This window comes from Pituophis catenifer, unplaced genomic scaffold (assembly GCF_029215685.1).
Source record: "Pituophis catenifer annectens isolate HBS135680 unplaced genomic scaffold, rPitCat1.0.hap2 SCAF_1, whole genome shotgun sequence".
Classification (NCBI taxonomy): domain Eukaryota; kingdom Metazoa; phylum Chordata; class Lepidosauria; order Squamata; family Colubridae; genus Pituophis; species Pituophis catenifer.
In genome coordinates this window covers 272919906-272945192 of record NW_027256881.1, presented here as the reverse complement: position 1 = coordinate 272945192, position 25287 = coordinate 272919906, and the positions used below count along the sequence as shown (strand labels likewise).

The following is a 25287-nucleotide window of genomic DNA, read 5'->3' as shown; positions in this document are numbered from 1 at the left end:
TACAAATAAAGAAATTATTTTGTTAAATCCTAACAGTTTTGAACAAAAGTTTCAGACTAAAAGAAGAGTTCAGCAGAAGAACAAATTACATGTGGAAGGTGAGGAATCTCATTGTTATAAAGAGTGCTCAAAAATGGACTCACACAGGTCTGGAATAGCCTATGTTGGAATTGACAGGGTGGGGGTTGATTAGATGAACCATTGGAGCCCTTCCAATTCTACAATTCTGTGATTTCAGAACACTGACAGATGTGGCTCTAATTTCATTCCTACATTTTTGCCAGATGTTGCATCCTCAATAGACTAAAAGAAAAGAAACAGGGAAGGGAAGTATCTATAAACATAATTACAAATTTAAGGATATGTATTTACAGTTCTATGCATTACTCTTGCAGGGTATGTATAATATGTAATAGTATAATAAAAAAGTAGAATGCTAAATAATATGGATACCTGATCACATTAAGATCAACTCTTCTTTGCTATTTTCAATAGTACTCAGAAGTTAACCATTTCTAGCACAATTGTAGCACAATCTCCAAATAGAGAGTCTAGCAAAGGCTATGAAAATCATAATGAATCAAGGGAGCAGAGACCTCTTCTGGTTATTTGTCATATTGGCAAAAATTCATAGCAAAACAAAAACCTCAGTGGGATCTCTCTCTCAGACTTAAGTAATCTAATTACCTCATAAATAATCCAAGTCCATATTAGTTTCCAGGACTGCCTCATGTCAATTGACTTGAGTAGGAAAACTATTACCTCCTCATAAATTTGGCCCTTACCTTACAGAATGAGTTTTCCTGATATTTATGCTTGATTTCATATACTTCAATATCCTCCTTGTAACCTTGATTACATTCCCTAGACACTTTTTATTTTTATAATGAATAGGATTGATAGATTGATTCCTCATTAAAGTTCTTTAAAACAAGTTCCAGGCTTTGTTTTTCCAAAGAAATTTTGAGCATTCAACTGATCTACAGTCCAAAACAGAAGGTTCACATTTTAAAACTAATGCTGGATTATCATTCTAAAAAGAAGCAAACTTGTTTTAAAGTTCCAACAGACTTTATGTCTGAACTTTAAATATCAGTTCTCCTAAATCACATGCATTTATCATTTATTGGTGGCTCAATGGTTAGAATGCAATTTTGCAGTACTGCAGGCCATCTCTGCCCACTACCAGAAGTTCCATCCTGACCGGCTCAAGATTGACTTGGCCTTCCATCCTTCTGAGTTTGGTAAAATGAGGACCCAGATTGTTTGGGGCAATGTGCTGACATTGTAAACCACTTAGAGAGGGATGAAAAGCACTATGAAGCAGTATATAAATTTAAGTGCTATTGCTATTTACCCAATTTTCCTTTTATCTACATTTTTAGATAATTACTCACTTATTCTCTTCCTCTTTTTCATTGAACACTTAGTATAGACAATAATAACAGTCATAAGAACATGTCTGCGTAAATATAGAAGATAAACAGAGACGCAGGTATCTCACTGCTCCCAGAATTTGGATAGCACATAAAGGCAGTCCCCAGGTTAAGAATGTTTGACTTATAGAAAACTTGTACTTACGAAAGGATTATCAATTACTAAAAACTAAGAATGGTATTCTCTTCCTTCAAGCTGATAACGTAATGAAGCTGTGTGGTGTTTTCATGAAAACCTGAAGCAGAATGTTTTTAATGCATACCCTGTTTTCAACAGTTAATGAAAGGAAGCAGAATGCTATCTGCCATTATTAGTAATAAGCAACCCATTCATAAGTTCAAGTTACAACTTAATAAAATTTCAACTTAAAGACAGATTTAGGAATGCATCTCATTCTTAACCTGAGACTGCCTGCACATTAAAATGCTGGCTTCCATTTTGTAATGCAGAATATGGCTGTCTATCACCTTCTTAAAAGTATCTGTGAAGTGTTATAAGTGTTATATTTATTTATTTAATCTTTTATTCATTCATTTACTATGCTAACAAAGCCACAGTCTGTTTTACATAATCTATAAATAAAGTATGTAAAATAATCTTCAGCATGACAAAATTCAAATTGTTTAATATACAGACCAACATTTATTTAGGTGTCTGTGCTATCATTCTTTCCCAGAGGAGTCCATAGTTATTGAGTTATGGAGAGCAAGTTTGGTGTAGTGGTTAAGGTCGTGGCCTAGAAACCAGGAGACTTGGGAGTTATAGTCCCACTTTAGGCATAAAAGTCAGCTTGATGACCTTGGGCCAGTCACTCTCTCTCAGCCCAACCCACCTAACAGTTTTGTTGTTGTGAAGAAAATAAGAGGCAGGAATATTAGGTATGTTTGCCCCCTTGAATTATTTTTTTTAAAGGATAAAAATATAATAATAATTTACAGGAGGAGAGCAGAGTGAAGTAATGTGACCAAGGTCTCAAAGTAAAGTTTGACTCCTCATAACTTTATAAGTATATCCACGTAGTTTTCTTGACAATAATATAGAAAAGAATTCCTACTGTTTTCTTTCTACATGTTAGCTTTACATTTTCCAACTAACCTACAGCCCTGATATTTTTAGAAGTCTGTCATCTGAGCACTAACTGGATTCCCAATATGTTTTACTCATAGTTCAAACAGGTAAATCAGTACAGAAACAAAGAAACAAAGTCCATTAAAAATCACCATCATTATCAAGCTAAACAATAATCAAATTAAAAACAGTATTGTCATAGGTTACAATATTATTTTGTAATGTTCTCTGGCCTGGACAAATGGGGTAGCTTGCATAGATGTGCCAAAAATAAAATTAGAGAAGAAAGGGCTATGTATGCAGTTTTTAATTCCTGGATGAAAGGCAGCAATTACATTTAATGAATAAATAAAATAAACATATAAATACATTAATTGAGAGTCCTAACTTTAATGAAAGTGTGAAAATCATTCAGAACTCCCATAAGCAAGTAATCAAATGTCTTTTTTATTCATTCTAATTCATTTACCATTTCATATCATTCATTTCATTTTCCAAAAGAAGTATAGAATATTATGTTTGTGTAATGTTAGTGTACCTATATGGCATAATTTACCAATAGGGAATGCTGTGCACCTCCTTTGAAGAAACCATTAACATTTAGAAACGTACAAAACATTTTAACATTTACCCCATATAAAGTTATCCAACATATATGCACACATTAGACTCACAGCAAAACAATGATTTATATTACACCTATTTCTTCAGATTAATGAATATTAATTGTACCTGTCTCTGCATCTCTTCAATCTGCCGCTGGGGTATGCTCTGTAGAATATTGTATAGCTCAGGCATCTTCTCCTCAGGTATCACCACAGAAGCTCTAAATGTAGATATAGGAAAAGAAAAAGAAGAAATACTTTGAAAACTTAAGCCAGGAACACAGTGAGAGCTGCTGAGAGGAGGTGATAAAGGAGGGGTGGCATGTACACACCATAAAACCATTGTTATTATTTTATGGAGTCAGCAGAGCAAGGCTGGCACATACCATCCTTGTAAATTTCATACTGGCTGAAATCCATAATTTGGATTTTGCTTCTGCTGAACCATAGCTGTTCCAGAAATTTGGCAAAACTTCTGGTACAGAATCTATTTGTTTTGAATGTCAAAACATTTTCTATTTCATGCAGACCCTCTAATGTTTTTTGTACCTGCTTAACATAACAAAGGAGAAAGCCTAGAATACAACATTTTCTTTGTTTAACTACAATGTTGATGAAAATTAGTTTTCAGTATCTGGATGGTATAACAGAGAAATCCAAAAATGTAACATTACCTTTTGCTTTTATGCATCTCTTAATCACAGAAAAAATGAACTTCCAGAAATTCCCTAGCATTTTTGGATTTAGCTTGGTCTAAGATGCTTAGTTTCCCAGCTGAAACTATGGTAGAGTCTGTCTTCTGAGTGCTAGTTGGTGTTAATGGATTCCTCTGCTAATCTTCAGAATATCTGTCCTACATAGTTATCTGTTATATTTATTTATTTATTTATTATATTTCTATACCGCCTTTCTCCCGTAGGACTCAAGGCGGTGTACAGTCAAGAAAAATATAGACACACAAACATCATAGTGTATAATATAATATAATATAACATAATTATAGTTCTTACACTGTATGTTGTAGATGACGCCTGCTTTTTGTTCTTGAGCTACTTGATCTTTTGGTTTACTTAAAATCTTTTGGAGGGTTTTAGTTGGTTTGTGTTGTACAGTGATGTTGTTTGGTAGTAATAGTCTGTTGGCTGTTTCTGTGATTCTTTTTTAATGTATGGTAGTGTATTCCTTTTCATAGCTTCTGTTGGTTATGCTGTAGTGGGTTGAACAATCTGTGGTCTAAATGAAGCCTGCAACTTTATCAAAAATTGCCTGACTGCTCAAACACTCAACCCACTATTCTTGTACTGGTATATCTTGGAAATAAGACAAATGGATTCAATCTATATAATTTTTTGATATTTTTCTCAGAATCATGCAGTCTCCAAATAAGCCACACAGTGATAATAACAGAATGTAAATCTTCTAGTCCAGAATTTCAAGCAACAAAGACAAAAATGTATGTATGTACCTCTTCCAGTCCAAAACTTCAGAGAAAGGAAGAACATAAGAATCCGCTATGACAACAGGGATGCAACCAGCCTGAAGAACATCACTCAAAACAGCTTGTCCTAAACGTGCTCCCCGCAGAACAATACAGAATGTGGCTTCCTATGGACAGAGACCCACAAAATAGTCACAATTGTGTTTGTATTATCTTATTAAATTAAAACTAATGCCTGGTTTATTCACCATCTTATGTTAGGAAACTGGATTTCATGATTATATATATATATATATATCTCAAATACATACAGGGTTTTCCTTCTTCATATTAATTATGATAAATGTTAATTACAACTTTGAAATACTAAACAAATAATCCAACCATCCTTTTCCAGAATTATTTCAGTCTCTTCAAGTGACACCATTTGTCTCTCAGATGCTCCTATCTCACCAGGAAAAAAAAACCCATACCTACATGGCAAACATGTACACCAGTTTCTCCTGTATTAAACATATTGTATTTAAAAAGCTCATAAGATGCCTGTAGATTTGCATTTTTAAACACATACCGTAAATACTAGTGTCTGAGTCAGGGTTGCAATGTTGAAAACATAAGAAAGGCAGTTTGGTGCAGAGGTTAAGAGTCAGGCTATAAACCAGGAGACTGTAATTTCTAGTCTCACTCTGGGCATAAAGCCAATTGGATAACCTTAGGCCAATCACTTCTCTCAGCCCTAGGAAGAAGGCAATGGCAAATCCCAAGCAGTCTCTGGGGTCAACAACTAAGTTGAAAGTACAAAAACAAACACTCGATTACTTTCTTCAGATCCAGACCTTTCATGGAAAAAAAAGAAGTTCTGCTCGTGACTCATTCACCCTACTCAGTGAATGACTCAAGAGCAGAGGTATTTTTTTTTAATGGAAGTTCAGGATGTGACTTAAAACAATTGAGTGTTTGTTTTTTGGAGTTGGGAGAAATTTATATTTCAGTAATCTTTCCTTTTCTCTCAAAATTCTGCTCCAGAAGATAGCTGGAATCCCTCATAAGAATATAAAAAATGACAGAAAGACTAGGTTGGAAGGATCCTGTCAATTCCATATTCTGCCAGACTCCTTAATTAGGTCTCAGAAACATCTGCCCATCCATAAAACTTTTACACTCCTAGAAAGGTAACAATGCACCAAACTCATCATGTATAATCAGTGAAAGTCTGTATAATAAATCTAATGCTTCAGATATTTATCTACAGAAGCCCTCATATTTTAAAAAATAAATCATACTCTCTTGTAACCAATAAGAATAGGAGCAAAATGCAGCATTACCTGAAGGACCTGAGGGTAATCAAACATCAGGTTTTTATGGCAACGTTTTCGAATAAATGGAATTCCCTCTGAAAGGTTGGTACACTTGTCCAAGATTAGCACAGATTCTGTATTCTCTGCTTGAAGAGCCTCCAGTTCTGAACGGTATTCAGGATGAAGAGCAATTTGGGAGGAGAGGAGAAAATATCTGCGGAGACTGAAGAATACACAACAATTGGAACCATACAAGTTTAGAAGTGTATTCATTAGGCAATTGAAAATACATTTCTCTTTATGCTGCCAAGGACTTGAGCATGGCAGTGGCTCAGTGGCTACAATGTTAATATTGCAGGCTAATTGCTGCTGATTGCCAGCAATTTGGCAGCTCGATTCCCACTAGACTTAAGGTTGACTGGGTCTTCCATCCTTCTGAGGTTAGTAAAATGAGGACCCAGATTGTTGGGGGAAATATGCTGACTCTGTAAACAGCTTAGAGAGGGCTGTAAAGTACTATGAAGCAGTATATAAGTCTGAGTGCTATTGCTATTACACAAACATAGTCTTATATATTTGTTTGCCTTCTTTGGTTTTTGGTGCACTAACAATATGATAGTTGGAAAAATTATGTATCAACCCAATTGTGAAGACATTATTAAAGAAGCTGAATAAGCGAAATGCAGTAGGTAGCGCAGTTTTAAAATACATACATTTGATCTTCAGACTTGAACACAATGTGAGCCACTAACATCAATGAATCATGAATAAGTATGATGGGATTGCAGGCAAACTATCTCACCCTCTGAATTTACTGGTGTCATTCTCAATTTATTCAATTAAACTTATTTTTAAGGATGCACTGAAACACAATCTATGGTTGCACCATTATTTGAAAACTAGCTATATTCAAATAAATAGAACATTCTCCAATAAATATGGTAAAGATTGAGTTTAGAAGTGGTTTTGAAAGGACTAACATAACATGCATCATATTAGCCCTGGATTTCTACGCTTTCTCTTAAACTCTTTTATTATTTTTTCTTTGGGTTAGTTACCAACTAGTAAATATTATATGGGCAATAGAAGATGGAAGTTGTTTTCCTGGTTATAGCTGAATTATCCCAGTTTTGTTCAGCAATAATTCTATTCCAAAAACCAAAAACTAACTTTTAATCAGGCGATTTATTTTTTTAACAAAAAATGTAGGTGGCAAATGCGATCTATAAACATAATTAAAAATGTATCATCACCATTAAAACTGAATACATACCAATTCATACTTAGAGGGAGTTTCTAATATTTAACCAATACCAATAACAGGAAGTTACAAATACAGTAAAAATTAAGTTCCAATTTTCAGATGGGAAACTAGAGCTTTAGAAGTAACGTAATTTAATTTGCAGAACATTGCCACATGACAATACTATCAGCAGTCACATGTTTGTCTTATAAAGTGGTTTAGCTTGTTGTCAGTTTTGAGATCATACCATTCTGATAGTATGCTTCTTGATTCATCTTGAGAAACTAGCTCAGATTGAAATGATTTATAAATTTCGTAAACAAACCAACATATTAGTATATTCTCAAAAGACGACAGGTCAGTCTACTAGAAAAGACATCTATTCTTCCCTCCGGGCATATGAAACTCATTTAATTTAAGCCAGATCAGTTTTCCATGTAACAGTGGATTGTCTATGAAAATGGGGCAAGATATCAAGTATTTCCTATTCTATCATCTTTCTTTAATAGCTGTCTGTTGCTTAAATTTACAACTTTATAAGTCACCTGTAGGCAATTTCTTTTTTATTGTACTATTAAATGCCACTGTCTTGTTACTTGGACTCATGTAAAACATATCAGTAAATTAGGTTTGCAGCTACTGGCACTTAAAAGTCAAAATTTATAAAAAAAAATAAAACTGAACTCATAAATTTTCAAAACAAATAATAAATAAAATATGGAGCTACAAACACAAGTATTAACTAAGAGGCATATGATGGAAATCACTTTTTCAAAATAATCTATCAAACCTGCCCTGAGTAAGAGATAAAGCTCAGTTTCCAATAAAAAACTGAACCACTCAGAATATGCAAGTCCAAGTAGAAAGAAGCCAGATATTCCTTCTTTCATGGTGCATTTTTTTAGATTAAAAAATCCCATTGAATAATAATGAAAACTATATTGAATCTTTACACTGCAATAGAAATTTGCTGATGAACCAGTCAAATGGTTATATATTATCTTGGACAATTCATGGAAAATGAATAAAAGGCAAATACTGTTCCCACTTTCAAAGGCGGGTAGAGAATCCAGAGTTTACACAATCAGTCATTCTGACATAATATTTAAGAAGTCTGGAATATATTGAATATTTCAGCTTTTAAATGAATGGAGGAGTATCAATATGGAGAGAATTTTACCAAATTCTGAGCTGGCTGGTTGAATTTCTTAGCACTGTAAGCAAAAGCACAATTAACATCTTAGCTTACCCTTGTCCTTTATTTAGCAGTTGCACTTCTGCAGATAGGGGACTATAAACTGGAATACTGACATCATATCCTTGCCGATAGGTCCATGTAGAAAAACCACCTCCTGCCAAAAGAGCTCTGAGGATGATAGAAAGAAAATACCAGATTCAGATGTTTTCTTCAAATGTTCATTCATTCAAAGGATTAGAGATGATCAGGGAGGTAAGATAAAGTTTAGGACAGAAAAATACTAATTAAAAGACAATAAGTATACAACAAAAGACAATTTAACTAAAACTTAAGCCAGAAATTTAGGTATCTGTGTAACTGAACATTTTCTATCTCTTTCAACTGCTATGGATAGTAGTTAAATCAGGGGTGTCAAACTCGTGTTGTCACAGTGTCGTCACGTGACGTATCACAACTTTTTGCTCCTTTGCTAAACTGGGCGTGGCCAGCGCATGACACATCTGACCCACGGGCCGCGAGTTTGTCACCCCTGACTTAAATGAAAAGCTGTATATTGGTAGTTTAATACAGGTAGTCCTTGATTTACAACAGTTAAGTGACCATTCAAAGTTACAATGGCACTGAAAAAAGTGACTTCTCAGTTTTTCACAACCATTTTAGCATCCCATGGTCACATGATCAATATTGTGATGCTTGGCAATCGACTCATATTTATGACAATTATAGTGTCCTGGGATCATGTGATCACCATTTGCGATCTTCTGATAAATAAAGTCAATGGGGAAGTCAGATTCACTTAACAATTGTGTTACTAACTTAACCACTGTAGTGATTCACTTAGAGCTGTGGCAAGAAAGGTTGTAAAATAGGGCAAAACCCATTTAACAACCGTCTTGCTTAGCAACAGAAATTTTGGGCTCAACTGTGGTTATAAGTTGAGAACTACTTGTAAATGAGCATGAAAAGACAGCAAACTTCCAATTTGCAAATATTTTAATTGTCCCTTTCAAGAAAGAAAATAACATGACCTTTTGCAACATAAATTTCCACTCCGCACTAGATACATCCAGAATCGAAACGTATGCTAGATTAATGGAAAAGAATTTAGTAGAGTTTTTTTTAAATAATTGCATTATTTTTCATTATCCATTGTTTTGTAAATTATCTTTTCTATTACAAAAAAATTCTAAAGCAAATTCAGTAAATGGACTAATATTCATATGTATAGTGTCTAAAAATTGAACCAGACGAGGATTTCACGTTCTTCATCTTAAATTCAGGATGCTAAACACAAAATGGTAAATAAAGAGTCCCCCAAAATTGATATGAAATCTGGCTGCCTTCACCATCTATTACAATAGAATGTTATCACTATATTTTCTTAATAGGATAACTTGTGTCAGGAAAGAAAGGGGGAATGAATTTACTAGTTCTTTTTGACATTTCAGCAGCTTTCAATATAAAATATTATAAAATAAAATAGGAGGAAGATGTGTTGAATATGTTCACCACCTTGAGTTGTTTGTAAAAATAATAAAGGTGGGATACAAACAAACCAATAAATAAAAATATTAATGGTTCCAGGATACTGCTGAGAACACATTGAAGCAGGGGTGAAATGCTCCCTGTTCTGTCCCCGTTCCACTCACGCACCCCCACAGATGGCCCGGAGTTAATAAGCCACACGACAAAATTCTTTGAAAATAAAGCTGGCAGCAACCCAGTGGCTAGCTGCCAATTCAGACTTTACTCACACAAAACAAAGATTAGGCTGCCAGCATTCCGATAAAACAGGCAGAGTTTTCAACAATACAAGGATTAATCCAAATGCAGTCCGATAAAGCAGGCAAAGTCCAGTAATGCAGAGATCATGGATTATTTCTAGTTTTTGCTCGTCACAAACTGGACCGGCCACCACACCCACATTTATACCCTGTGGGGTGTGGTCCAGTGACTCAGCTAATCTCTGGCACGCCTTCCCCTCTGCTGCGCACGCTTCTTCCTGCACCTCTGGTGAGGGTCCAGCCAGCACTTATCTCCTTCGTCGCTGTCCACCTGTGGCTGCGGGGACGTGCTTGGCTCTGAGTCTATCTTTTGGCCTTTGGTTTCCTCCGGAGGCATTGCCAGAGAGGAGGATCCTGGAGAGGGAGGCCTTGCCAACTCCTCTTCCGCACTCTCAGAGTCTGCATCTGTCGATAACCCAGGCTCAGGCAACGGAACTACAACACTCCTGGTTCAGACCGGCTCGGGTGAGTAGGCAGTGATGGCGGCGGGCAGTTCGGAGAACCGGTAGCAAAAATCCCTCCCCCCCCCCGAGCCTCCAGCTTGCTTACCTTCGCACACCTGCCTTGCTTCGCTTGCTGTAATCCCTGCAATCCATTGAATCAGCAAGCAACTGAATCTCCCTGCCTGCAATCAAGCTCATCGGTGAGCAGTTCTATCTGCCTGCCTGCCTGCCTGCCTGCCTGCCTGCCTGCCTGCCTGCCTGCCTGCCTGCCTGCCTGCCAGTTTTTTTCCCCTTTGGGAGCTTTAAAAAAAAAAGTTAATTGGGGATTTTTTTAGTCGTTCTTTTTTTAGACCTAGCCATTTAAAGTTTAGGAAGTTTTAAATTTAGCTGCTTTTATATAAAAATAAAAATAAAATAAAATAAAATAATATTTGTGCAGCTTTCTGAGATTTTGTGTGTTTCTGTAGTGTTTCACTAACTACACAAACACACAAAATCTCACAAAGCTATATGTGTAATTTTGTTTGTGTAAAGTGTGAAAGTTGGTTTTTGGGGCTTTTTGTGGCTGTGTGAGTTTCCTGCTTGTTGCAGGGGCCATTTTGGGTCTAGCACAGCTGCTTTTACATTGTGGGTGAGCCAGTTGTGTTGTGTTGTGTTTTGTAGGTTAAAAAAGAGCAAAGAAGTGACGTCGACTTGGCCACGCCCACCTGACCAACAAGCCACGCCCACCCAGTCAGCTGACCACCAAGCCATGCCCACTAATCAAGCCATGCCCACAGAACCGGTAGCAACAATTTTTAGATTTCACCCCTGAAGCGCAATATATTATATCTCCTACACATTTGAAGAGTTACAGAAAAGGCTGCTTTGGAATTATCATTTCTCCCCAGTTTGCTGCAAGAATACCATATGTTCCACACATCAACATTCCCATTCATCCTAGAGAGGGTGGACTAATATGCATTCATTTCTTCCCTCTAGATCAGCATTTCCCAATTTCAGCAGTTTTAAGATGTGTGAACTTCAACTCTCAGAATTCTCCGCCAACATGCTCTAGTCTAGATAGTTCAAGCAATGTACACACTGAACCAGTATAAGGGCAGGATTACAGAAACACGGTGAAAGATTTATACGATCTGAAGAGAAACCAGAGTATTAAATGAACATCTATGTATGGAAACATAATTTATGACGATTTATAAAAACATAATAAAAAGAAAAAAGAAACAAGGAAGACTAATTAACTGACACAAAATATAGACGAGATGGCAATAATAGAGGTGTTAAATGCAGACAAAATATCAACAGTGTGGATAATTCATTGGCCTAAGTAAGTGAATATGTGGGCTAATATCTTTCACATGTGCTCCTCCAACATTCTGACAAGTTAGGGGTTATGGGAGTTGAATCCAAAATATATGGAGGGCACCCAGGTTGCCAATTTTATTACTATCCCCACTTTCAGAATCAGGAATATTGACTGAGACTATCCTTGGATCACACCTGGCTCAACATATTTTTTATATCTTAGACTGAGCCAATAAGTTTGAATTTATGGGACACAGGTAATCTTGCAATAATTACTCAGCCTTTAGCAATCTCTAACTTGGATTACTACAGCGTGTTTTACACATATATGTGGCTACTATAAATTAATCTTTTGGAAGCTTCAGTCACTCCACACAGGACAGTTATATTGTTAATGGGAATTAATTAGTATGATCACATTATTATTGTTTTATTATAGCCATTGACTATTAATTTTTTACTGCAATTAACCTTAGAAATTCTAAGCAATTTACACAATTCATAAATCTAGTTGCCACATTGTAGCATTTTGACACAGATTTTAAATTTATACAAATTCATGAAGATTTATAAATGTGAGATTTTATTAAAGGCATGGCTATAAATCTCAATTCTTTAGACACTCAATCCCTCATTCAAAATGTTTTTTATAACAGACGTTTTATAAACTCAACATGGTTAAGTAGTTGCTTTACTGCTAGCAAGACAGAAGTCATATATATGGGGAAAAAGTCAACCGATTGCAATATACCAAAATCCTGCCTTAAAGATAAGTTCTAAAATTGAAATACTATTTTTTACAGATAAACAGTAATTTGGATGCTTTGTTCATGCTCTGGGCAGTAGTAGATATTTGTTATCAAATATAGTCTGATAACTGTTGGTTTCCACTTCACCAGCTTCAGCTTTTCTATGGTATTTTAAAAGATGATTTAAAATTTCATTCTGAGAAAGTAGACTTACAATTTGTTAGCTGTGGGTGACACCAAATTTAACACTTTTTCTGAGAGAAGAAGGGCATAAGATTCCCCCTCCCTTACCAACTCATAGGTATCCTCAACATTTGCCACAAACCTTTGGACTACATCCAGAGAGTATATTTGGGATGAAGGAGAGAAAAGCTGTGCTTTTATTTATATAAATTTTGTGAGTGCCAAATTAACAAAAGTAGAAGACAAACAATACAAGACATAAACGTTCATTGTCGCTTGATCACAAACTTGCTAGAAAGATTTGGCTACCCATACTTGAAGAGAAATAAACATATGACAAAGACTTTTGGCCTACATTTTCTTTACTAATGTCTTTGATTGTTTTTAGGAAAATTGGAGTGGGGTTTTGAGAAGAAACACTTGAAGGCCTTAAGACTGCAAAACAATTATACATGACTGCCCTCTGCAGGCTAGCTATGGTTCAGCTACACATAGGATTTGATTTTTTTTATTAAAAGTTTTTTTTTTCAGTTTTTACTAGTGTGTGTGTGTGTGTGTGTGTGTGTGTGTGTGTGTGAAGTGTTTTTTCTGTCTACCTGGTATACCCCAATATGGGAGGGAACATACTACTTCCCTTTCGCCTTTCAGCTATCACGACAACTATTTTGTATGTATGTATGTATGTATGTATGTATGTATGTATGTATGTATGTATTTATTTATTTATTTATTTATTTATTTATTTATTTATTTATTTATTTATTTATTTATTTTCTATACTGCCCTTCTCCCGAAGGACTCAGGGCGGTGTACAGCCTAATTAAAAACACAAAGACAAACAATATTTAAAAATAATTAAAATTATTAAATAATAGGCCCAATTTATAAAACCCCAAATTTAAAATCCCATTTAAAACCAAATTAAAATCTTTATATTGATAGCCCAGCCTGGCGGAACAACATGGTTTTGAGGGCACAGCGAAATACATGGAGATCAGAGATTTTACAAATTTCTGGGGGGAGTTCATTCCAAAGGGCAGGGGCTCCCACAGAGAAGGCCCTCCCCCTGGGTGTCACCAGCCGATATAATTTGGCTGATGGCACCCTGAGGAGACCCTCTCTGTGGGAGCGGACTGACCAGTGGGAGGCTACTGGTGGCAGAAGACGGTCTCGAAGATACCCAGGTCCAATACCATGGAGCGCTTAAAAGGTGGTAACCAACACCTTGAATCGCACCCGGAAGACCACTGGGAGCCAGTGCAGCTCGCGCAGGAGGGGTGTCACGTGGGCACAACGAGTTGCGCCCATAACCACCTGCGCGGCCGCATTCTGGACCAGTTGGAGCCTCCGGGTGCTTTTCAAGGGGAGCTCCATGTAGAGGGCATTGCAGTAGTCCAGTCAGGAGGTGACAAGGGCGTGAGTGACTGTGTGCAAGGCGTCGCGGTCCAGAAAGGGCCACAACTGGCGGATCAGGCGAACCTGATAAAAAGCCCCCCTGGCCACGGCCCTCATATGTTCTTCTAAAGACAGCCGTGCGTCCAGGAGGACGCCCAGATTGCGGGCCCTCTCTGTGGGGGGTAAAGACTCACCCCCAATAGTCAGCGATGACACCAGCTGACTATATCGCGGCGCCGGAAACCACAGCCACTTGGTCTTGGAGGGGTTGAATCTGAGCCTATTTCTCCCCATCCAGACCCGCACGGCCTCCAGGCAGCGAGACATCACATCAAGGGCATCGTTTGGGTGGTCTGGGGTGGAGATGTACAGCTGAGTATCATCAGTGTACAGATGGACTCTCACCCCAAAACCACAGATGATCTCACCCAGCAGCTTCACATAAATGTTGAACAGAAGGGGCGAGAGGACCGACCCCTGCGGCACTCCCCATGCGAGGCACCTCGAAGTCGACCTCTGTATCAAATTTATATTTGCTGATAAAGATAAAGTCTACCTTTATTTCTTTATCAGCAAATATATACATATATATACATATACATATACATATACATATACATATACATATACATATACATATACATACATACATACATACATACATACATACATACATACATACATATATCTTTCTTTAGCCAGGTTCTACCTATGTAAACCAAGATATTATTATGCAGCCCTAGTTCAGTGAAATCACAATTCACTAGTTTCTGGGCTTTTTTTTCCTTCTGGCAGCCAGCAGACCCTTTGCTGCCCATTGGGAGATTAAGATAGATCTATTTCGGCCTTATAAGGCCTCATCAGTTAGCCACACCCTCATCTCATGTATCCTCCCTGTAAAGGTACAATATTTGTTTTTCTTCCTTTTTCATAGGTTTTATGTGTATTTCTCTTTAGCCAGGTTCTACCTACGTAAACCAAGATATAATACAGCCCTACTTCAGTGAAATCACAATTCACTAGTTTCTGGGCTTTTTTTTCTTCTGGCAGCCAGCAGACCCTTTGCTGCCCATTGGGAGACTAAGATAGATCAATTTCGGCATTATAAGTCTGCTATTCCTCTGCCTCGCTGAGGTCCGACTCTGGAGCTCCAGAGGCAACACATACCTCCCAGATGGCCCTTTGGCTGCCTCCAACACAGAGCCCTCGTCCGAGCCTTCCCCAGACTCCAGGACTGGCCCATGTTCCTCCCCAACCTCCTCACTGTCCAACTCTGCTGCCAGCTCCACAGTCCACCGACAGACCACAACACACGATTATCTATATAAATATAATGACATACTAAGGATAGCTAGCACTAGACATCCCCATGACTCATATCTAGGGGGCTTTAAGTTTTGAAAAGTTTTACTTTTCATCTTTAATAAAAATATGCATTTGGGACATCAGTAAATTGGAACAAATACTTTAAATCTAGGTAGAGTAATGTTTTTAGAAAGCAGCATAGTTACATCAATATGTCCCATGTCTAGTTTTTCATTTAGAAATGGTGGAGGGAAAAAAATCAAGCAGAAAAGTCATCTCATTTATGGAATATCCCAAGCCAAGCATATGCACGAAGTCTTCCACTTCTTTATCTAACTTTCTATAAGTCACCTAACCAAAAAAAGACATGAACAACAGCAAAAATTACCTACCTGTCCCTTGGAACATCTAACGCTGTGTTATAGTCAGGTGGTCCTCCAGGCAACATATTGAACAAGAGATGATTGGTGCCTCTATCCCAACTAAGAAGATAAAGGAAATGAAAAAAAAAAATCTGAGCACCACACAGAACATGTACTTGAATTTTGGACATAAAACAAAAATCAAAGCAATTCTACAACAAAACAGCTACCGTATTTTCCGGTGTATAAGACAACTTTTTAACACATGAAAATCTTCTCAAAAATCGGGGGTCGTCTTATACGCCGGGTGTCGTTCTCCTGTAACCAGGCAGACCAGCCCGAAAGGCTCTGACGAGCCTTAAATGGCTCTGGCGATCCAAGCTCTGATGATCTCAGCGGAGTTGCCTGCTAATCAGGCAACTCAGCTGGGATCGCCAGAGCCATGTTAAAGGAAAAAAGTTTTCCCCCTCCAGCTTGCTTACCTTAGCTGCTAGTCGCAATGCTTGCCTTGCTTCGCTTGCCTGAATCCATTCCATCAGCAAGCCACTCCCTGCCTGCAATCAAGCAGGCAGGGAGTTGTGGACTTCAACTCCCAGAATTCCTCAGCCAGCAAAACAAAGCTGGCTGAGGAATTCTGGGAGTTGAAGTCTACAAGTCTTAAAGTTGCCAAGGTTGGAGACCCCTGTTCTATTGGGTAAGTTTTTTTCCCCTTTGGGAGCTTTAAAAAAAATAGTTAATTGGGAGTTTTTTTAATTGTTCTTTTTTAGACCTAGCCATTTAAAGTTTAGGAAGTTTTAAATTTAGCTTTCATATAAAAACAAAAATAAAATAAAATAATATTTGTGCAGCTTTCTGAGATTTTGTGTGTTTCTGTAGTGTTTCACTCTAACTACACAAGCACACAAAATCTCACAAAGCTGTATGTGGAATTTTGTGTGTGTAAAGTGTGAAAGTTGTTTTTTTGGGCTTTTTGTGGCTGTGTGAGGTTCCTGCTTGTTGCAGGGGCCATTTTGGGTCTAGCACATCTGCTTTTACATTGTGGGTGAGCCAGTTGATGTTTTTTAATTTTCATTTAGTGTGCGTTGGAAAAGGGGTAGTCTTATACGGCGAGTATAGCCCAAACCCTATATATATATGTATTTTTAAAATTTGATTTATATGCCGCCCTTCTCCGGAGACTCAGGGCAGCTTACAATGTGCTAAGCAATAGCCTTCATCCTTTTGTATATTTATACAAAGTCAGCTTATTGCCCCCACAACTGGGTCCTCAATTTACCTACCTTAGAAAGGATGGAAGGCTGAGTCAACCTTGAGCCTGGCGAGATTTGAACCTGCAGTAATTGCAGGCAGCTGGTCTTAATAACAGGGTGCTTTAGACCACTGTACTACCAAGGCTCCTATTTTAACAGGAAAAGTCAGGGGTCGTCTTATACGCCCAGTCGTCTTATACGCCGGAAAATGCGGTAAACAAAATTAAAATATCCCAGCTATTTTTATTTGTCTGATTTCTGCAGCAACTAATAATTAGTCTGTTCTCAATCTTATACAAAACTATTAAGCAAGCATAAGAATCCAATTGAATGTATATCTAGTGTATGAATACAGGATCATAGATTTAATTATTAACCTTTGGGAGAAAAAGACACAATATTTATATCCTGGCTGTAACAGTTTCTCATAATCCCTATTCTTGAATTCCTATTTTAGTTTTGGAAGTTACTATAAGGTTTCTGAGGGAGGTACCGGGATAATTGTGCCAAAGCCTGAGCGGTTTCCTTGATACGCAGTGTGTTCTGGTTGAGAACATCAATGGATGGTACAAATAGACAAGCACGATTGATGTCATCTGTGTAAAAGTCACTATCAGAAATAGCAGTTAATAGTTCATTGTATTCCTTGGAAATGGTGTGACTGACTGGCATGTTGTATTCATCCATATACTTCTTTAGGGAATAAATATAGACTTTGATCTTATTCTTCGGATTGAAGCCACAGCGATAAACATCAAAACATGTGTGCATCCTGCAACTAAGATCTCCCCGTTCTGGAATGGCACTGTCTGTAGGAATCTTGATTATAGGTACATCATGAATGCTGCGCTTCTCAAGGGTCCATTCATTTGAGGATTCAATGGAGTGAGGCCAGAACTGGAACATGCCAGTGGCAATTAACCCCAGTAGCACAACAGAAAATAGAGCAATGTAGTAGATGCGATGTTTGGTCTTCATTCTTGGGATGAGGGCTGGACCCCGAGTGTTGTATTTGACTGACGCACACATAATGAAAAAAGCCACCTTCCCACAAGCTTCTGTAGAATAGAGCACATATAAAGAAAAATTAAAAGGGAGTATTTTATTATTAAACCAGTAAAATAAGTTTGCGGATAAAATAAATATTACATAGATGTTTCCATTCTCCTATCCAATTTCTTTCTTTTTTAAAAAAGCACTTCTGATTTCGCTTTATATATCTATTTTTCTGGAACTCTATCTCATATAGTATCAACTAGGAAAACAGACAACAAAGCAAACAGGATATGCAACAACATGGAATTTACTGACTATATACCCTAATAAAGTATACATCCCAAATTCTGATTGTCATCTACTATTGTTTAGTTCTGATTCCAATATTATACTGGACATATGAGGTTCCTATCTAAGTTTAGGATTTTTTGCTAAAGCAGACCAAAAAAATAAGCCATTTTCTACCCTAAATAGGGAAACATAAATTATCAATATAACACATACTAATTTAAGACCATTTCAAGTAATACACACATATGTTGATGTGCAGTGTTTAATGGCAAGATATGCAGTATATAAATTTAATAAATAATATTTCCTCAAAAATCCTTTTAATTACCCCATAAAATTAAAACACCACAAGAGTCATATTGTGGTATCTTCAAGCTAACTTATGAACTTCTGTGGGTTCTCATATACTATATACTATAGATACAGTATATGGAGTGTAGTCCTATAGCTCAAAAACCAACACACTATCTTCCTTGGAAAATTGCAGAGTAATTATTTTACACATATTATAAATGGAGGGTCAAGGCTAACACATAGCAACCTTCTCAAAGCCACTTTGCAAATGTACGGCCAAGTTAAAGTCTGAGTCAATGACTACCTGCTTAAATGTATAATTTCAGCGTACATTATTCATACAGTTATAGTGAACTAAAAATAGTTTTGTACTTATAGAAGCCACTTCAGTTAAATTTAAGTGAAACAAAAGATAGCTTCCCACATGGCCAGGATGATTTATTACATTTGTTACAAAATTGGCATCCCGCTTATTTAGAGACTCTACACAGCTCATAAATTATCAATTTATAATCTAAAACAATGTGTTAATAAAAGGATAAATCTGTTATTCCCCTCTCCCAAGGAATAGTTCTAAGACTAGGAATCATATAGTTTTCTTATTCACTTTGATTGGATACTAGGTGAAAGCTATACAACACAATCAAGAACATGATTTTTTTTACAGGAGAGGGCACACCATTGCTTTCTTCAAGGTAGTGGGAACTATTCTTTCATTCAAAGAATAATTACTCAAATCCATCCAGATAACCTCTTATCTGTGTGAAGGAATAGCCAAGAGGCATATAGATCTACAGCTGATCCTTGATTTATGACTGCAATTGGGCCCTAAATTTCTGTTGCTAAGCAAGGTAGTTGTTAAGTGAGTTTTCCCTATTTTACAACCTTTTTTGCCAGAGTTGTTAAGTGAATCATGTGGTCTTTAACTGAATCTGGTTTCCCACATTGACTTTGCTTGTCAGAACCATCCGGTAAGGTTGCAAATGGTGATCATGTGATCTCCAGAGAATACAACTATAAAAAATATATGTCATTTGCCAGAGTCCAAATTTGATCACGTGACCATAGGGATGCTCAATGGTAATAAATGTGAAAAATGGTCAAGTCACTTTTTTCAGTGCCATTATAACTTTGAACAGTCACTAAATGAATGATTGTAAGTCGAGGACTACTTGTAGATCACAGGAGGTGGAGCTCATACTATCGAGTACCTTATTGACATCCTTCAGTTCACAATTATTGCATCAGAAGCAGTCCCAGCCTGCATTAACAGAGACATAGAATCAAGATCACATGAAGTGTTAATACCACTTAATTGTGCCTTGGTAAACCCACACTTGGAATACTGAATCCAGTTTTGGTCGCCATGATGTAAAAAAAGATGCTAAGTCTCTAGAAAGAGTGCAGAGAAGAGCAACAAAGATGATTAGGAGACTAGAAGCTAAAACATATGAAGAACTGTTACAGGAATTGGGTAAGTCTAATTTAATGAAAAGAAGGACTTGGGGTGACATGATAGCAGGGTTCCAATATTTGAGGGGCTGCCACAAAAAAAAGGGAGTCAACCTGTTTTCCAAAGTACCTGAAGGCAGAAGAAGAAGCAATGGAGGGAAACTAATCAAGGACCCAACCTAGAACTAAGGAGAAATTTCCTGACAGTTAGAACAATTAATCAGTGGAACAATTTGCCTCCAGAAGTTCTATGTATTTCAACCCTGGAGGTTTTTAAGAAGAGTTGGGCAGCCATTTGTCTGAAAAGGGTTTCCTATTTGAACAGGAGCTTTGACTAGACCACCTCCAAGTCCCTTCCAACTCTATTATTCTGTTAGCATACGGAATCTCATGAAGTTATTATGGAGTTACTATGGCTGTTGGTAAAACTCAATTTACAGAGGTGAAAAAGAAGATTTAAGGAATTTGCACACCACACAGTACAACACTAAACAACTGGATATAAATATTGGAAAGGATAAGGACATTTGGAAAGGTTTTGAACTTTAGCCACTTAAATTAAGAAAAACAAACTGTTTTAGTTTTAGGTAAGAAATAGAGTCCCAACTTACAAATATTTTTCAGGCTTCATTTACCTGAAAACTTTTTTCCAAATATAAGTTGAATTTATATATTTGAAGCGGGACATCAATATAATTAAGTAATATTTCCCCAAAGTATATATAAGCAAAAGTTTGACTTGTGAACTGTAAAAGCGGTAACAGAAATATTATATTGTACAAATCTTTCCAATATGATGCATGAAAATTTGTACTTAAAAACAGGTACTAGATGACAAAGTGACCTTCAAATACAAAATGGCAAAGCAGAAGAACTGGATGAATAGACCATATGGGGAACATTTTGTATAATATATTCAGGAGCTGAAACAGATGTCTTCTCTAAATAATTCAAGTAATAAAATTAACTCACAAACCATTACATTTTCCCAGTTATATTTTTATTTATGTCATTTAGAATTTCAATAATGGTTTGCAATAAAATAAAAGTTCAGGATTTTTTTTTACTTTGAGAGTCTTGCCATTTTTTAAAATTAGGAAATATTCATGCTTTGAATTAAGACTTTCTAATTATACTCAATTAAATACATTGTAATTACTTGTGGTGAACTCTATTCTCTTCCCAAGAATTTTCAATTTACACTCGGGAAAAAGAAGAACTATTTAGATTGTTCCAGCAACCATCAAATTTTACTGTAGTCACAGAACTATGTGTAATCCCCCCCAAAAGACAATGAAAATAAATTTGAAACAAGATTTATGTAAAATCGTATACATAAATGAGAAATATGTTATAAGAAAAGCCTAAAAGACATTTGCTACTCAACTTCCCAGACAAGATGATTTCAAACTTTGTTAAAAGTGGTTTTTGTAAAAACGTGTTAAAAGGAACTCCATACTAGTATATTGTTATGTATTTCTTTCAAAAAATAAACAATTCCATGATACATAGGGAAATTTCTAAACTACCCATAACTTCAACATATCCAAAGTAAAATTACTAAAGATACATTTGTGCTAGTAAGTAACTTTAAATCATATTTCTAGCTACCTTACGCCTTTTTAAAACATTTTTGCAGTCTGCTATCAAATGAATTATAAAACAGAATCATTACCTCTGTTGGTTAATATAGTACAGAATTTCTCCAAAAAGCTCCTTGATCTTGTCAATATTTTCTTCATGAAGACTGTTTAATAGTTAATATCCTGCCACTATAAATCTTAACATAGTAATGAAACTAATCTCCCATTCTCTCATTCATATACACAGTAGAATAAGCAGGTTTCATATTAAGATCAGATATCCAAGACAAATTTTAATTTGCTAAGGAAGATAGTTTCTTCCTCTGAGTATACTGTCATGGAAATTCTCAATCATCTATATATTATTGGACAGAAGAAAAAGATTTCTTCTATTGCAGTAAATTCACAAATGAGTAATAATCCATATAGAGATGATTGTATAGTTCCATAGCAATGGAATTCTGCATCAATCAAATTATAGATAATATAAAAGAATTTTACTGTTGTTAAAACTGTTGAACAAATTATTTCAATATCAGCAAGGACTTAGTGGAGAAATCGACTGAAATTTGATCAACAACTGCTTCTGCAATTTCCAGTACCAGACAGTTGTACTTAGAATGAAAGATTTGCAACTTTTGTTTACATATCACACTTCACTATAAGGCACTGTTTCTCAACCTCCACAACTTTCAAGAAGTGTGGACTTCAACCCCCAGAATTTCCCAGCAAGCTGTCCTGGCTGAAGAATTCTGGGAATTGAAGTCCATCTGTCTTAAATTTGCAAGGTTGAGTAACACTGCGATAAGCAATTTAACCATGGTCTATCGAATTAACTCAATGTTCTGATTCAGACTACATTATAACTAGCCACCCAGAATTGGTTCATAGAACATATTAGGCTAATGCAAGCACAGAAACATTCAAGGATTTCAGACCTTAATCTGGAAATTTAGGATGAAAGTGGTATGAACCATGTATGGGAGGAGTGATATAATTGGGATTTGTTGGAACGAACACATTTGGCACAAACTTACCCTGATAATAAGCCTAATCGGGTTTTGAGTGCATGGCAATAAGGCCAAGCACTTATTTCAGGGTTCAAAAAAATATAAGGCAGGGTCTTGTTTTCAGGAAAACACAGTACATATTTATAATTCAAGGCTTCACCTTCAAATCCTCAACATTAAGCCACTGAAATTCAATAGCTGGATTCACACAACAGGCTAAACCGTTAACTATAAACTTTCAACGACAAGGGCTAAACTACACCAAGCACAATAACTATAAAATCGAGCGTGCTGTATTAGCCAAGCCATGATTTTAAGCCATGATGTGATTTGGCTTTGCTTAGTTAATTTGTTAACAATAGTTTATCAATGATATGTTGCACAAATAAAGCTAATAAAAAAAGACAACAGACACACAAACGCTGGCTGGCTTTATCCATCTTTATTAGTTTTTCCACCTTGTTGATCAATTTCAAACTCTTCCTTGGATTAAAACGGAGTTCTCATAATCTTTGCCAATCAACCGCTGCTGGGGTTTTGTAACCCTTAGTTTATAGGGTTTGAGGCTTAACTACCCAGAAGTGTATTTCTGAACTGATGCGTTATCCCTTTTGACAGAGAAGCACGAAGTACTTCGTGGCTGGAGGAAGAAGCGAGATGGGTGAAGGCATTCGCAGGACAGAAACCAAGTAAGCCTTTCTATCACGCAGACGCCGACACCACGCAGGGCGGTTTCGGGGTCTGGAAGGAGGAGAAGTGGGGGCCTTTCACCTCTCGCTGCTCTTAGGGCACCTGACGCCCCGCTCTGCCTACCCCCAGAACCTCTCTCCCAACCTCTGAGAAACCGGGTTAGAAGCACCGTCCGTAAGAGCCGGGCCCAGAGCAACCTCGAGTCGCCGGGGATACTTCTCTCACCTGCGGACCTTCCGCCCGACGGAGGCTCGGCGGAGGGGACCGCGATGGGCAGACGTCCCCCTCGACCCCTCCGTCTTCGCCAGCCACGGCCGACGCTTCCGGCTTCCGGCTGAGCATGACGTTATTTCCTGCGCGCATTCAGTTCCCCCGTGAGTGACAGCGTCTCGAGATCTGGAAGCCGCCTAGTCTTGTTTAAAGTCGACTGCAACGAGCGGAGGGGGAGGGGGCGGGGAGGGGGGGCCAAGAGGAAGGGCACGTTATCGAAACTCCTGGTCAGAGATTTTTCCCGCCCTTCGGCAGCGACCCAGCCACCGCCCCTCAAAGGTCGCTACCGAAAGAGGGCAAACGCTAGATTTAGGGGATGTGTGTGTAGTGTTATGTACATAAGCAGTTGTCTTAAGTAGTGCCGGTATTTGGAACATTTGCCGCCAAAAGTATAACTACACTGTGTACACACAGGCAGTTATCAGGCCATATTGGTCGGGAAAGGTAATCCAGTTGTATCCGTTTTAAAATATATGTATTTTACACACATACAATATTATAATTATATATATATATATATATATTTAATACATTTATATATTTAATACAATTATATATATATTACAATACATACAATATTATTTATTTATTAGTTCGATTTATATGCCGCCCTTCTCTGGAGACTCAGGGCGGCTTACAATGCATTAAGCAATAGCCTTCATACTTTTGTATATACCTGCTTAGTAGGGCTTTTCTATCGAGGCACCTGGTCTACCCCAACATGTGCGAGGGAGCATACTGCTTCCCTTTCGCCTTTCAGCTCCAATCCAGGAGCCCTCAAGCAGTCGCATTCACAACAAACATTTTTTATATCAAATTTATATTTCGCTGATAAAAAAATAAACGGAGACTAGTATAGATCTGTTTCAAGCTATTTATGTCAGCCCAAGTTCGAATCCGAGTAAAGGTATGGCTAGCTGATGAGAGCTAAATAGCTTGAAATAGATCTAATCTACTCTCTCTTCATTTCTTTATCAGCGAAATATCAATGTGTGTGTGTGTGTGTGTGTGTGTATTTTCGTAGGCTTTATGTGTATTTCTCTTTAGCCAAGATTTTTATGCAGCCCTAGTTCAGTGAAATCACAATCCACTAGTTTCTAGGCTTTTTTTTCTGGCAGCCAGCTGCCCATTGGGAGATATTATTTTAGATAGATAGATAGATAGATAGATAGATAGATAGATAGATAGATAGATAGAGATAGAGATATGTACATATATAGATATACACATACATACATACATACATACATGTTAAGAAAACGCACACAACGGGATTACCCTTCCCGACCACATATGGCTTGATAACTGCTTGTATGTACACAAAGTGCAATTGTTCCAAAGGTGATTTTTCAGGAGGCAACTGGACTTTGTTTTTTTCTTTGAAGACATTGCGCTTCTCATCCAAGAAGCTTCTTCAGCTCTGACAGGATAGTGGGGAATGGAAGGATTGGGACAACTATGACCTGGATGACTGAGAATCTCTACATACATTTGATATACAATTTGGAATGAACATTTTGAATGGTGTGGGAGCAAGAATGGATTTCTGGATTAAAATTGCAGACTACAGGATCTCAGGTGACCTGAGGACACAGATAAACCTCCAAGTGCTTCAACTATCCTCTAAAAAGATGC

The 25287-nt window shown here is 37.1% G+C and overlaps 1 protein-coding gene across 2 annotated transcripts in view; it reads right to left on the bottom strand.

Moving 5' to 3' along the window:
- The window catches only part of EXT2 (exostosin glycosyltransferase 2), a 66712-nt gene extending 43012 nt beyond the window's left edge, over positions 1-23700 (bottom strand). Inside the window, exons 1-7 of one of the 2 annotated variants that reach the window (XM_070936008.1) lie at positions 23608-23700; positions 17560-18124; positions 15847-15936; positions 8339-8455; positions 5874-6069; positions 4576-4715; positions 3238-3331 (exon numbers count right to left, since the gene is read on the bottom strand). In XM_070936008.1, the coding sequence (XP_070792109.1) occupies positions 3238-3331; positions 4576-4715; positions 5874-6069; positions 8339-8455; positions 15847-15936; positions 17560-18095 (1173 nt within the window). In that variant the 5' untranslated portion in view covers positions 18096-18124; positions 23608-23700. Of the gene's footprint in view, positions 1-3237; positions 3332-4575; positions 4716-5873; positions 6070-8338; positions 8456-15846; positions 15937-17559; positions 18125-19858; positions 19892-23607 lie in introns of those variants that run through there. The other variant, XM_070936016.1, reaches the window with a different exon arrangement.
- Positions 23701-25287: the final 1587 nt, after the last annotated feature.